The 15,711-nt window shown below is 38.4% G+C and overlaps 1 protein-coding gene across 2 annotated transcripts in view; it reads right to left on the bottom strand.

Annotated features, from left to right (window-relative positions):
• Positions 1-550: 550 nt before the first annotated feature.
• The window catches only part of NAV3 (neuron navigator 3), a 566,743-nt gene continuing 551,582 nt past the window's right edge, over positions 551-15,711 (bottom strand). For both annotated transcript variants that reach the window (XM_023749753.1, XM_023749754.1), the window contains 5 exons: positions 14,566-14,637; positions 13,784-13,980; positions 12,573-12,691; positions 7,580-7,783; positions 551-3,123 (listed from right to left, as the gene is read on the bottom strand). In XM_023749753.1, the coding sequence (XP_023605521.1) occupies positions 3,004-3,123; positions 7,580-7,783; positions 12,573-12,691; positions 13,784-13,980; positions 14,566-14,637 (712 nt within the window). In that variant the 3' untranslated portion in view covers positions 551-3,003. The remainder of the gene's footprint in view (positions 3,124-7,579; positions 7,784-12,572; positions 12,692-13,783; positions 13,981-14,565; positions 14,638-15,711) is intronic.

Genomic DNA, 15,711 nt, shown 5'->3' with positions numbered 1-15,711 from the left:
GGCTCCTGGACTGGGAGAGGGTGAAGGCCAGGCTAAGGGACTCCCCCCAAGTGCACAAATTTCATGCACCGGGCCTCTAGTTTTATATAAGGGACTTGGGCAACAGCAGATTTTAGTACGGGGGTCCTGGAACCAATCCCCCACAGACACAAAGGACTAAAGAACTTATATGCATATATGCATAGCCCATGAACACAGACAATAGTGTGGTGAAGGCCTGGAGTGGAGCAGGAGCCAGGTGGAGGGGGGAAAGGGGGAATAATTGGAAACATCTGTAATTCTCTCAACAATAAAAATAAATTTTAAAAAATTATATGCAGAATTACCACTGCATGGGGTCAGTACCCATAACCACCTAGATGTTTAAGGTCAACTGTATTTACAAACTGAATCCTCATAAAGGCTATGAGGTTCTTTCTATGGAGTATGCAAACTAAAAATTCACACGCATCCCTCTTGATGTCATATTACTAGTGCACATGATATTTCAAAGCTTGATACTTCTTGGTGCATAATTATTCAAATTTTCTCCATATACAAACACTACACCTGTTGTCAATAAATAATTCCACTTTAATGGTAAAGTAATAATTTAGACAGATACAGGGTGCACATTTGCAAAAAAATATATGCAAGCTGGTTTACAAGCTAAAGGAACAATAAACCAATAGAAAATACATCATCCAGTTAAGTCCATTGACACTAAGTACTTATTGTTGGGGCTTTACAAAGACTACAAAACTTTTCAGATGATTTATTTCACTGTTTCTGCCTATTTACATGATATGTTACATCAAAAATGTACAAAATATAAAATGTATACAGACAAATGCTTCACAAACTAGTTTAAGTTGTAAACTAGGTGGACCTACTGGGATGTATTGCAGGAATTTGTTTATGATCATGTTTGGACTGTGTTTCTCAAAATGGCAGGGAAAGATTAGCAATTTCCTTAGGTCACGTATGATACGAGGGTAACTAGTCACTCATCCAGCTACATATATCGATGTTTCACAACGGATTTGATCCACGTTTGGGGTTTCAACGTCAGGGTGACAACTCTCTGTGCACAAATGCAGCTCCGATTTCCCTTAGGGCAATAGCACCGTGTGGAACCTACAGATTCGGTGACACTCTGAAAATTGCACAGACGGCTACTGTTGTTATTGTTCTAGAGCAACTGACCCACGGTGGTCGCAGAGAGTAGCACCAATTACACGTCCTGAAAGAAACACAGTTTCACACGCACAGAACAAGACTACGCCATGGCCGAGCCCTCGGGCCTGATAGACTTAACACCTGTGCGCAGTGGTAACTTCTGCGGTGACTCCAGTCCGCTTTCACGCACTCTCTGTAAAGCCTGCCATGACAGATGCACTGTGGGGCATTTTCACTTTTCCAAAAATGCACTGGCTTCATGTACAGTTTCGAAGCATGCTCACTCTAGCACTGACAGCTCCTGCATAGTCATAACAACTGTAAATACAGGACAAACACACCAGGTAATAACAGCTTTGAGGGTTTGCATTCTGTTATTTGTTTGCAACGTACAGGAATTCTCAGTAAGTGAAACACCTCTTAACACCAACAGGATAAAATACAATTTTTTGTGTGTGTTCGCTTTGATTTGTGCAAGTTTTAAAAATTATTATTTACAATACCTACCCAGTAGACTGTGCAAATCTAACCTTTTACAGTATCCACGCCTCCTCTGCCACAGTGATGTCACTGCTCAGTGTTCTAGAATGCCGACTTTCTCATGTACACCAATAGCAATCGAAACAACATGCTGAAAAAACTAATAATAATAATAATAATAAAGAACAGGGGGGGAAGCCAAATAGTTGTGCTCATGCTGTGTCTAGTGCTTCCAGCTCTGCTGGGAAGGAATTCAAAATCTCCCGCCTCCGGAAACTCTCTCACCTGGAACCGGATGGAATTTAGCCACATGTCTTAGCTTTTAAGTGATGGTTGGAGAGGGTCTCTGGGTTACATGATACTTGAGGATAGGCAAAGCAATCTAGTCACAAGGAAAAAATACTGATCTTTCTCCTATCCATTTCTTAGAAAAACAAAGAGCTCTAGAGATGAGGCTACTGTGTTAACCGCTGTTGCTTGGTTGCAAATGAAAGACAGTGGGAATTACCAATGGTTTAGGACTTAAACTGTTGTAGAAATCTGTTTTAAGGCAGCGAGACAGCACCATAGGAAATGTTCCTTCTTTCACTGAAAAGGCTCAAACAAATAAAGCCCTAAGCAAGCCTTTTGTCAGTGTTGACGAATAACTGGTATAAAACTCTTGTTAAGGGGGTGGGCAGGTGGCTTAAAAAGACCCCAGTGGTAAAAACAACCTTATAAAACCGGTGACTCAGATACTGACAGTTGGTGGAGCACGTCACGAGGACATGAGCTCAGGAATTAGTTGGCACCTCTCCAGCTGGGCCACGGTAGTGCTTTTCTGGTGGTTGCACAATTCCGTTTGTGCTTACGGGGGACTGGCCTCTCGGCCTGGTTTTGGAATGGGGTGAGCGCACAACACACACACACTACTGGAGCCCTGTGACCAGCACCATGTGGCATGAAGGAGGCTGGATGGGTCAGAAGAACGAACCCTGCTTGGGGAGGACCGTTTGCCAGAGGAAACGAAATGAAGGGACAAAAAAAGGTCTGTATTGTAAACGTTTAAAGAGGAAAAACACTAAGTCCAGTTTGGCTATCCCATGTGCAATCTATTCAGTTGCCCTATCGTTAGGGTCCCTTCCAGTTGAGTAAGGGAGTCTTACATCACTCCACAGATATAAAAAGGCCTAGAAATAAAAGAAGGTGAAGCTTCCATTTCAATTTAGCATCTTGGCGGTTCAGACTTAGTTCTGCTGCCTCCTTGGAGACCATGACTCTGGGGCAGGACCCTTGGTAGGTGCTTTCATACTGGCAGTGGTTTTAGTGAAAATACCTTACTTTTTAAACATGTTTAAAAAGCATAGTCTTTCCCCGCAACTTTTTTCAGAGGGTAGATTCAAGAGCCGAATCCAAATTGTCTTCATGGTGGCTGGTGCTATCGCTGTCGAAGCTTTGTGTACCGGAGTAATTGGCTGCTTCTTGGAGTTTCATTAGCATATTCATCTGAAGAAAAGAAAAAGAGACATCGGATGCAGGCAATGATGCATTGAGGAAGCCAGCCCCATAAAATATGAGGCCCCGAGCCATACAGAGGAACTGTCTCATCCCACCCAAGTGGAACGGGAAAACAATTTTAGATTTACTCGTTGCCCCTGGCTCCTACACTATCTCTCCCAAATATGACTACAACACCAAACCGTAAGGACAAAATAAAGCCTCGAGATCACTCTTTTATTCGGGGTTGTGAATGAATCCTGCTCCAGCAGGGAGGCTGGGAAGGAAACTGTATCACAGCTGGACATCTGGGCTCATGGCTGGAGAGCGTGCCAAGCTTCCCAGCTTTTTGGCTGGGAGAAGCAGAAAGCACTGAATGGCAACTGAAAGTCGTGAGTGCTCCTACACACACAGACGCACACGCAGGCAGGCTCGCACACGTGGTCCCGAGAGAAGGAGGGGGTGGCGTGGAGTGGAGCCAGCTGCTGCACGCAGCACACCATCTGCTGCAGAGGACTGGCCTCCCGAGGAGGTGACTGAAGTAAGCAGACCATGAGTGTTTGAAGAGGGAGAAGGAAACAATCACTGTCAAGTTTCTGTTGTTGAGTTTCTGGCTGAAATATGATTGATCTATCACTGACAACAAAAACCACCTTCTGGAACAGTAGCGGCTGTCCCGAGTCTCCCAGCCATACAGGACAATGGCAGTATTTGTTCCAGTAAAAGGGACATAGGCAGGAAGGCACCTGGGGAGAAAGTCAGGTAGCATTTTCATGCATTACAAAATGAAAGGCAGCCACCTTGCTTGGCTTTCCATGGATCTTCAAATCCTTTGTTAGAGAGGGAAGTAAGAAGAAAGATTGTTTACAAGCGAATTGTAGAGAAGCAGTTCAACGAAGCATAGAGAAATTGGCACATGTCTTCAGGAGGTAGTGGACTTGTTTTCTTATCAAGGGTTTCTATGAATTATAATAATCTGTATATTATTTAATGCATACTCATTTTATTAACTTATAAAATCATCAAAGTTGTTCTTTTTTTCTCAACATAGAGAAATAGGCAATCTGATCCCATAGAAAGCTAAAAAGGAATTCTGTAGTCATATGTTAGGCTATGACTGCTGTGTGCTCCGTGTAAAATGTGTGTTCAGCAACAATTCCTTTCTGACAAAAAGGCGACAGTTATAGCATATTTGATGTTATTTTAATATTCTTCAGGAAAATAGTTTTCAATATAATTTTTGGTCTAACTCTGAATTTATTAAGCTACATAAAAATATGAAAGCAAAGTAGTTGGTGATAACCTCTTGAACTCAGGAAGCCAAAAAGCCAAAATGTCTCCATCAACACAGTTTTTTCTCTCTCCCTCTCTCCGTCTCTTTGTCTGTCTCACACACACTCCCTGACCTTCCTGCACATCATATCCCCTCCCTCCTTTCCTTGGTCCGTTCCTCCCCTGTTAGTAGATGGCTCGCTCTGTGTTCAAGCACCTGGGGAAGAGGATTTGTACAACAGATCTCTGTTTTGAGCACCCTCCTAATTTACTAAGAATAGAAATAGTTAATGAGGTCTGTTTGAAGGGTCATAATGCTATCTTAGTCACAAATGTTTGAAATCACTCCAATGCTTTAATTCCTCCTGCCCTCTTTGTTCTAATCCCACTGATCCTATATAATAAAAGCCTAATATGCAAATTGTTTGACTGGGTGTCCGACCTGGAGTTTGACCGCTCGCTATGACATGCGCTGACCACTAGGGGCGCTGCGAAACAAGGCGGTGTCAGCAACGCGACACCGGCAGTGGGCGGCAGTGGAGACGCTGCTGGCCCCGATGGGCCCCGATGAGAGAGGGACCACGGTGGGATGGTGGAGCAGGTGAGCAGACCATGGCGGGGTGTCAGACGGGGCTACAGGGCTGCAAGGCTGGGGGCTTGAGCTGCGGCTGTGAGCCTGGGGGTGCGAGCTGGGGCCCGATCCCCGCAGGCCACCCTGAGGGACCCTACCCGTGCACCAATTCAATCACCGGGCCTCTAGTTTGTATATAGTTTCCTAAATTCATTGTTTTTATTATACCGTTCCACAATGTTTCACCTGCTGTATCCTTAATTTGAATATCCTCTGTCCAACCACATGATGAACTTCTATTCATCCCTGCAGACCTAGCTCAAGCATCTCCTCTTGGAAGCTTTCTCCTAGTCGAAACTTCCTCAAAGGACTTACAACTTTATATAGCATGTACTTCTATCACTATTTTACTGTAATTTAGATAGATAGACTGTGAGCTTCCCGAGATAAAAAAATGATAGCTCATTGATCCTCTGATGACCAAGGCTTAGCCCCAAGTACATACTTATCACATATTAACAATTGTAGAATGAATAAACTTGTTGACAACTAACACACATTATATTTTAAAAATACAGTGAGCTATGCCAAAACCTGCATCTTTGTTTGGATTGAAAAAAATACTTCTGACATTAAATAGTAGATTTTCCCCTAACATTTGATTTAAATTGGACTGCAAATATATTTTTATCCTACATTAATAATTATAGAAATATAGAGAAAAAAATATTTACTTTTGTACAAGAATGTACCTGTTTCAAAGAATTATTTTTAGATGTTAAGTCCTTTGCCTTGTAACATGTCCTATATATAACCCCTCGATTCTTCAGATACTTAACAGACTAGGAATCAAGGTATTTTTTACCCCAATTTTCACTCAGAATGGGACACCCTGGATCTCTTTTCCATATACCAGACAGGAGCATTCAGAGCCAGGGAAAGAGTGTTAATGGAGTTAGTTGAAGTCGAGGGCATCCCCTAGGGGTCCCATGCTCTACAGAGTAACTCTGAAAATAAACTTTAAAAACACTTCTCCTTATCTGAAACAGACACAGTACATGAAAATGTAAGGGTAGAATGAAATTTATAAAAATTCATGTGAAATAACCCATTATTTGTGCCCTAGGGCTTATATTTACTCTATTAAATTTTAACCATTCTGTCAGCAATTATTTAGTGTATAATCACAATTATGCTAGATTCAAATCAATTCCGCCACTACTGTTAACTTATGTATAAGCTAAAGGGTCAGGTCCCTTTTATATAAATGCGAGTCCAGGTCCTTACGTAGTAAATAGTTTAGGTCAAAAGTCCTAAATAGGAGAGCCCTGAACTTCAGAAAGTCTTGTATATACTTCTGTGACATTATAGAATTCTTTGAAATTGTATGCAAAAGTTTGTGTGTGTATGCATCTTATTGGGAAAAGGATCTTGAAAATTTATCAGATTGCTCAAATGTAACACCCAAAACATTAATAATGATAAACTGAAATGATGATGATATATATGTTTTGGGGTTGTTAGTATAAGTGCTCCATAAATATCAAGTCATTTTATGTGTTTGGATATATAGTTATAGGTTATGATTTTAACAATTCCCTTTTTATTTGTTTTAAGTAATGTAATGGTCTTTATTTCATTATGTTTTCTTTTTGTACTGGTATGCATGTCCAATAATCTCTTTAGTCATAGAATGGTAAGCCAACAAACACATTACGTTTAATATCATTCGATAGAAAATCATCTAGACTAAAAAATAAATACCTAAAAATAAAGTCTTTTCCTAATAATACCATGTACTTAATATCTTCAGAGTATTCATACTTTGGAGTTTTACCAACTTTTGTTAAGCCAGCCACAATTGTAAATTGAATAAGGCAGTGAGAATAACATCCCTTTGATTTCTAAGTTAGTTTATTCTTTACTGAAGGGAACAGAAAACGAAATTTTAAATTTAGTCAGACTAGAAGATATATGTAAAACTAGAGGCCCAGTGCATGAATTCGTGCATGGGTGGGGTTAGGTCAGCGGGAGGGGATGTGGGGGGCAGCTCTCGGAAGGTTGGCCAGTCCCGCCCTCAATGGGAGGGCCGATCGGGGGTGGGGCTGGCCTTGGGGAGGGGCTTTAGGAGATTTAGGGGGGTCAATCAGGGCCCCGATCAGGCTGGTTGGCCAGTCATTAAGTCTTTCTGGTCACTTGGCTTTTATATATATAGATATTCTTTAGTTCTCCAAGTGTACATTATATTATTTTATTTTTGTTTCTTATTTAAGAACAAAATTCATTTTTTTAAATACCAAGTGAATTTAGTCATGCAATCTAAAAATTTAATTATATTTTTATAAAGTTTTATGCATAACAAGAGAAAATTATGGTCATAAAGTTCATCCTCCTTTCAGTGTTTCTTGATTATTTTTAAGCATACGCGTTTGGTCTTTTGTTTTAAGAAATTCAGCCAATAAAAGTGGGCCAAAAGAAAAATAGTTAAAACTGAGTATCAATTTCAGAACAATCCCAAATATTACCCAAGACAATTATTGTCTTTGATGTAAATGACTAAATACTAATGACTACACACTGTCATCAAGATTTTATAGGAAGAATCATACAACAGCTTCTTACCAGGGGATCCCCCTCTGTGTCAGTCTGTGGAATGTGCTTTGAGGTTGTGGCTTCCTTAGTGGAGATGCAACCCTCATACCCAACATCTTCTGGTCGCAACTGAAGTAATGCTGGGCCCTCCTGAGGCAGAGATGCTGAGCTCCATGGGTAGGTATCAAGCACCCACTTTGAGGGATCTTCCCAAGGTGCCCGTTTCCCATACATCTAAAAGGGGATCACATACTTAGCACATATGAAATGAAACTCAGAGGGAAGGTGGGGGTGGGTGGGGAGAGATTAAGCAAAGAACTTTTATGCATATATGCATAACCCATGGAACAGACAATAGTGTGGTAAAGACCTAGTGGGAGATGGGTGCAGGGTGGAGGGAGGCAATAGGGAAAAAGGGGGACATCTGTAATACATTCAACAATAAAGACAAATTTTAAAAATAGCAATAAAAATTAAAAATAATAAATAAAATGCATTTCTATTTAGTAAAAAAGGTGACTACTAATTGAGTGATTCCTTTGCACACTGAGTTTTTATGGGCCTTTTCAGGGAATTACTGTGCACATACAATTTGTCATACTGTAAACATATAGCTGTCTACATAGCTCCGTAGCTCACTTTAACTTTGAAGGCTAGACAAAATTAAGCTAAATATAGGGGAGAGATGATCAGCATTTGGGGAAGAGTGTGAGGGAGGTTTATTTTCACATGTTGAAATGACTACCCACATTTATCTTTTTAAAAAATATGTTTTTATTGATTTCAGAGAGAGGAAGGGAGAGGGAGAGAGATAGAAAATTGATGAGAGAGAAACATCAAATGGCTGCCTCCTACATGCCCCCTACTGGGGATTGAGCCTGCAACCCAGACTGGGAATGGAATTGGTGACCTCTTGGTTCATGGGTCAATGCTCAACCACTGAGCCACACCAGCCAGGCATACCACATTTATCTGTATTAGTAATTTTACAAACCAAAAAAAAAAAAAAAAAAAAAAACAACCCTCAAAGTTGAGAAAGAAAAGTTCCAGTTATGGAGAATTGAATAAAGCTATGCTAGACACTGAGTAGAGCTCTCTACTAAAATGTACTTTGGAAAGATGATTAATAAAAGAAAAAAGACTTCTTTTTCTCTGTTTAACTCAACGTTACTGAGAGAATAAGAATACTTTCTCCCTGATTAGCTGGTTTGGCTCAGTGGATAGAGTGTCGGACTTTGGACTGAAGGGTCCAGGTTCGATTCCGATCAAGGGCACATGCCCGGGTTGTGGGCTTGATCCCCAATAGGAGGTGTGCAGGAGGCAGCCAATCGATGATTCTCTCTCATCATTGATGTTTCTATTTCTCTCTCTCCCTCTCCCTTCCTCTCTGAAATGAATAAAAATATTTAAAAAAGAATACTTTCTCTGATAACCATTTTCTTTAGATTAACTTCATCTAATAATCTCATTGTTTCCTGTAAAAACTCTTTTTAGATGTTTACTTATGAGGTCACTACTAAAAAAGGAAAACAAAATGGGAAACAAAAGCATCACCTTTGTGAGGACACATATGGAGGGAATAGTCAATAATAAAAGGGTGATAAAACCTGGCTAAAGTACTGGCACTGGAGTAGAAGAGAGAAGATGAATTCGAGATGTTAAAAACCCTACTTAGCAGGGCACACTGAGGAGACTGTAAAAATATGTAAGGCCACATGGGGAGAGAGAAAAGTTGCAATTAAGAGAGCAGTAATGTGGGTACACTAGTTCTCTAATTTCCTTCCAATCTCCCCGTGATGTGCTTTCTTGAGGCCAATCCTGGTTACCAGGTGTATATTTGGTCCCAGATGGCTTACTATGGGGTGCTCTGTGTGACTTGTTGTGGTTCAATAAGACAAAACAATATGGTAAACAATGAAACCTTGGAATTGTCTTTTGGGTTTCTCCTGGACAAGATGTATGCAGTGTGGCAGCTTTGCCTAAAAAAAAAAAAAAAAGGAACCAAGGTCCTGGTATCTGCATGTTTCCTTAGGATATGATGGTGGGGGTAGCAATCATTAGATTTTTTTAAATAGTTCTCTTGTTTTGGAGCAGTTGTTCTTTTAGTTAAAAACTTCTCTTGTTTTGGAGCAGTTGTTCTTTTAGTTAAAAACTTACTTTATAGAGGATATAAATATAGGTTGCTATATAACTTAAGCTAATTGAAGAAACATGTGTAATTCTTGGAAAGCAAATGTTATAAAAAGGTTATGAAAGTCTAGAATCAACTGATGCCAACCTTTTAAATAATCATTTAGGGCAGCAAAATAGGAGGTTTACCAATATAAAGGTAAACAAGCCTGATTTTGTATTTTAGAATTTAACAGATTTAAAAATAATTGAAAAAAAAGATAAATTTAAATATTCAGAATGAAAAGAACTCATCGTTGACATTTCAAGAAACATAGAATCACCAGAATAAAAACCAGGATCCTCTGCATCACTGATGTTTTTCCAACTAGAACATCTGGCAAAGAGTACTCCCCATATGGTTCTTCACCAAAGCATCAGCCTTCATTTAAAAAGATATTTTTCTATTCCTCTCAACTCAGAGTTTCATCTTTGCAATCAGGCTTAGTTTTCCCACCTCTTGCTCAGGGCTCTTTGCTGCAGTAGTGAGATCTAAGGGAAGGGTTCCTGACATTCCTTTCCTTCCCGCTCCTCCAGAAGACATATATGGACCACTGAGGAGCATCATCTGCCAGTGGACTTCGGGCTTAGTACAGCCTTCAGCAGCAAACAGAACTGTCTACCACCACAGGGTTTTCCTTTTTCATCTTTCCCATGTGCTGGACTTTTCTCCCAAACTCCTTTCATCACAGTTGATTCAGCATTCACACTGACCTACTGTTAAACATCCACAACCACAGCAAGACACTTGAACATTTTTATCCCTTTTACAAAAATAATTTTGAAATATCTTTCAATTTTAGTTGGGAAGCTGGTATTACTTTTCTCCAAATGGAAGCTTTATCGAATTATAATTCTCAGGATAGTGTTTTATAAATAATATTGATTTAAATATTTAAAAAATACATGCACTTTAAAGAAATGAGATCTAAGCACTCTAATTGTTTTAAGGTTTTTGAATTATTGAAAAGCTTATTTTTCTTTCTATGTCTTAGCAAACACATGAAACAAGAAGCATTTCATATGTAAAAACATGGGTAGTAGCTCATTAATACTCAAAGTAGCTAGAGAACAAACAACTCATTTAAATAGTAAGTTTTAAAATGATTACTTCTAGAATATTATAGGTAAATTTTTATAAACATATTTTGGGTATAAATGATGGAAAGTGAGAGACCCAACTTACATCTTAGGCAGCATATTTTTTAGAGGAATCCTGAGAAGTGATATTTTATATCCGAAGAATTAAAACTTTAGGTATAGTTTTTATTTTACTTTATTAGAGCCACTTTCTGGTTTATATTAGCTCATTTCCTTAAACTTATGAAATTAGGTTATTTAAATCTGGAGTAGAACCAATTGACTGAATTCTCTAGGATCTGAGGGGTCAGAACATCCCCATAATATTTGCATGTACATCAGAACCAACATGATAGTTTTAAATACTGCCATGCCATGCTAGTTAGGTGAGGAGGACATGAAGATCAAAGGAAGTAAAATGAAAGAAAACAGATAACCAATCCTTTGGACAGTAAAAGAAAGACAGTACGGTATTGCAGATGACAAAATACGGAAAGCTATGTCTTAATTCTGGTAACAGTTATAATAATCAAAATAATCATGCCTAAGCCAAAACTGCCTAAACCTTGGCTGAGTTATTGGATAGAAGATTGGATTCTTCTAGAATGAGTTAGGCAATTATGTGACACAAAACTTAACATTTCAACCTTGAGTTTTGTAATTCTACAGTTTCATGAAATTTCAACTCCAATTTAAGGAAATAGCAAGACTAATGGAAAAGGGATAGTATGTTTTGTTGAAGAAAGAAGGTTTTCTTGTTAGTAACATGTTTTGACCTTTTAGTTAAGAGTAAATAGAAGGGCTGACTGCAGGGCCTTAGAGAGGAATAGCAGAGATGGTGCTAAACCAACTTGTCATAGAACTGCCTTAGGACTTAGAGCACTCTCTCAAAAACAGTACAGAATCTCACAAGTGATGTTAATGGGCTTCAAACAATAAAGCATACTAAAAACCGGGGACCTATAATCAAAGACTACTTGTTGTAAACTATATGATAAAAGAATAAATGATCAAGGTTCATGTAAACATGCCTGATTTATAAGATGTAGAGCTCTGCAATTATGGGCTATTTAATAAGAATAGTCTGAAAACACCCATGGCAATAAATTTGGCCTTAAATGTGTAGTTGTTGAAATAATTGTGCTTTCTCTTTCTCCTAAATATTTATTCTCAGAACAGGCAAAAGTATTATATACTAGTTGCTCTTTAAAAGTTTACCACTATATTTATATTGTTCATGTCTTTAGTTTTCTGCATAAATACCCTGAGAAATGAATGTTTTTGCTTATAAATTAATGATTTTTTAAGTAGTATTTCTTTGCATGGATATACCACAGTTTGTTTAACCACTTACCCACTAAAGGACATTTGAGTTGTTGTCAGTTTTGGTGATGTTAAATAATGCTGATACAAACATGTGTAGATTTTTGTGTGAACAATATATTTTCATTTATCCAGGAAAAATACCCAGAAATAAGTTGTTGGGTCGTATGAACAATGTATGCTTAACTTTAGAGAAAGCTGTCATACTATTTTCCAGAGTGGCTGAACTATTTTGCATCCCTACCAGCCGTATGAATTTTTTTCAGTTACTCCACATTCTCCCCAGCACTTACTATTGACAGTAAAAACACTTTTAAAGCCATTTCAATGGGTTTGTAGTGGTAGCTCACTGTGCTTTTTATTTTATTTACCTAATGACTAACGATGCTTAGTATCTTTTCCTGTGCTTAAATTCATGATGATTTTTAAAACAGTAAATAAAATTGAGTACCTGAAGACCTTCTCTTACTGCCTCCAGAATATAAGGTACCAAAGAATAGTTCCAGAGATCCATGAACCACACTCTAGAGCCTTCTACATCCATGGGGCAAGAAAGGAAAAGTCGGGGACCTGAAAAGAAACAAATAACAAGATATTATTGAGAATAATTGTATTTAACAATCTAAACACACATTTAGACACAATATAGGGGGAAGTAATATATTTCTTGAGGATTCTTAGAAAATTTTAATGTTGGCAAGCTTGATTACTATTAAAGTATATTTTACTAAAGACCAAATCTCCTTTGGACTTCCTTTTCTTTTTACATTAAAATCTTAATAAATGACATAATATATTAGAGTTAGGAGAAACCTTAAAGGTCATAATCTAATCAACATTCCCTATTTTACAAATAATGAAAAGTGCTGAAAATGAATTTCCAAATATAAAATATGTCATTCATTTTTCTAATCTACACTGTCTTTATTGAGTATGTCTTTATGATCCATAACAATGGAAAATGGACTTTTATGCATGCAACATAAGAAGAAATATTAAAAAAAACAATGTACGCCAACTACAGATAAATAAGTCAAACAATTTTGTCTTCATGAAAAATATAAAATACATGAATTACCTATAAAATATCTAAATTATCTCTAAAATCTTCTCTCACAACTATATTTGATATGCGCCATTAGCTAAAATTTGTTTTCAGCCTGATCGCCCCTAACCACTCACCTGCCTGCCTGATCATCCCTAACTGCCTTTGCCTGCCTGCCTGATCGCCCCTAACCACTCACCTGCTCGCTTGATCTCCCCTAACTGCTTGCCTGCCTGCCTGATTGCCCCTAACCCCATCTGCTTCGGCTCCTGCCTTGGTGGCTTCATCTGGAAGGATGTCCAGAAGGTCGTTTGGCTGTCCAGTCTAATTAGCATATTATGCTTTTATTATTATAGATGGTTATCTGATTTTTAGAATATCTGTCTATTTTAAACTTATTTGATCTCAGTAATATCTTAGTAAACCACAATTGTCAGACAAATTGGAGATCCAAAACTTAGAAGAAGGCAAACTTTCAGAAGGGAAAGAAAAAAAACAAATCTTTGGAAGCTTGAAACACATAAGCTTCACTTGTTATTTTCTACCATCCAATCTGGTCATCTTCACCATGTACTCTTAGTTCCTAGCAAATGGCATATTGCAATTTTGCAACTCACCAATGGTAACATCAGAAGAACTATGTGTTTCCAAAAAACTGTTGAGATGATGCCATGTCTTAGGAATCCAATCTATAATTTTGACTAGGTCATTATTGCGGATGTTCCTTTCAATTTCTATCTCTATTAGTTTCCTTCGAAGATATCTGCCTAAGAAGCCTTTCACTGGTTCAGTGTGGTTTGCACATAGTACCCACCTATAAAAAGAAAAAGAAAAAGGAAAATCAGAAATCTTTGCGTAATTAAATTTTAAGTCCATAATAATCATCTTTCCAATATAGAGTTCCTTTGTCAATTGGTGGCCACATTTTAATAATCAAAGGGGCGAAGAGGTCTATTAGCATTAGAGCTATTATGTAACTAACTCTTCCTTTTGAGATAAAGAGAAGCTCCTGTGCCTGAGAAGTGAGTGGGAGTATCCACACGGAGCACTCTTCTGCCAGAGAATCACAAGTCCTAAAATAGGAACTCTCTCCACATTCCTCACACTTAGGAAAAGTGCTCTGCTTTAGCTAGTGACAAAGTGAGCAGGAAAAACATTTCTTTTCTTTTCTTTTTTTTAAAGAAACACTTCTGATTACAGATTGAGGATCCTACAAAGTCTGCTTGAGAAAGAGTGTCATACGAAGTGAGAATTATTTTCACACCACAGGTCACCACAGGCAGGGTGTGTCAATGCACAAATGGAAAAACAACCACAAAAACAAAGAGAGAAAGACAAGGAAAAAAACAACAACACACCCTCCAAAAACCGAAAAACAAAGCATTCGATTTATCTTTACCTGAAATTGTGATGCAGCTCTAGATTTGGTGATGAAGAAACTCCCTGATTCATTGTTCCAATAATATATGGACTGGGGGGAAAAGAGAGTAGAATATGCAGATGTACTGATGGTAAAATAGATTAATATATTAAATTGTCTTAGAAAACAATTTAGATAAATGTGATTATTCCATATATAATTAGGCTTTAAAAGGATAATTTTGTAATGTTCGGTTGCAAAAGGACAAAGATTATTGAACTGGAAATTAGGATTTGGTGTTGTAAGTTCAGCTCTCGAATTCTGGGCAAATCATTTTCCCTCTGAAACAGGAAATTTGGACTGGAAATGCAGTGCTCCCCTGGGCAGGATGGCTTCCCAAGAGCTCTTTGTCCATTGGAGTTGAAGAATGAAACCATGAACGGAGGATGGTATAGCAAAGGTGGGAATTTATTGAGAAACAAGCACAAACTCCCATGTGGGGAGAGGGGAAAAGTCCCACAGCACAGACTCCCATAGCACAGACTCCCACGTGGGGAGGGGGAAAGGGTCTCATGGAGTCCCTTTTTCCAGGGTTTATAAAGGCTGCAGTTTTTATGCCTCAATATCCCCTCTGATTGGCCACTATTCCCCTTTGATTTGGTCACTAGAGCAACTCCTGAGCTCAAGCCTCTGTGAAGTACTTGAATTCCCTCCTTCTCCTTAATTGTTCTCCTATTTCCTCTGGGCTTTTCGTCCTCCCTCTTTGAATGAGGGGCTTCCTTCCCTTTATTCTGTAAATGTGTACCTTTTCAGCTCCCAACTTCCCTTATCTCATGGAAATATACCTCCTGCCACTCCCAGCTCCCTTGTCTTATGGAAGTGTACCCTTTTGCAGCTCTGTAGCCCTCTGCTTTTTCCAGGGACCCCATAATTTTAAAATTTCCTAAACCCACCTATTTCACCCCTGAAAACTCCTTTCACCTCTCTGAGCCTAAATTTATGCATCTATAAAATAAAAAGATTAGACAGAAAAATCACACTGGTCTCATTCCACTCTAACATCTTATGATTCTCATGCTTATAATCAAATTCATTTATTTTCCCTCTTTTATTATTTCACAGTTATTTTTAAGGTTCTTTAATAGCATGAAAGAATTTGTCTCTTTGTGTCAGTATTTATTAAGT

Source organism: Myotis lucifugus, unplaced genomic scaffold (assembly GCF_000147115.1).
Source record: "Myotis lucifugus unplaced genomic scaffold, Myoluc2.0 scaffold_9, whole genome shotgun sequence".
NCBI lineage: Eukaryota > Metazoa > Chordata > Mammalia > Chiroptera > Vespertilionidae > Myotis > Myotis lucifugus.
The sequence above is the reverse complement of the archived record's forward strand: the minus strand, read 5'-3'. Positions and strand labels throughout refer to the sequence as shown.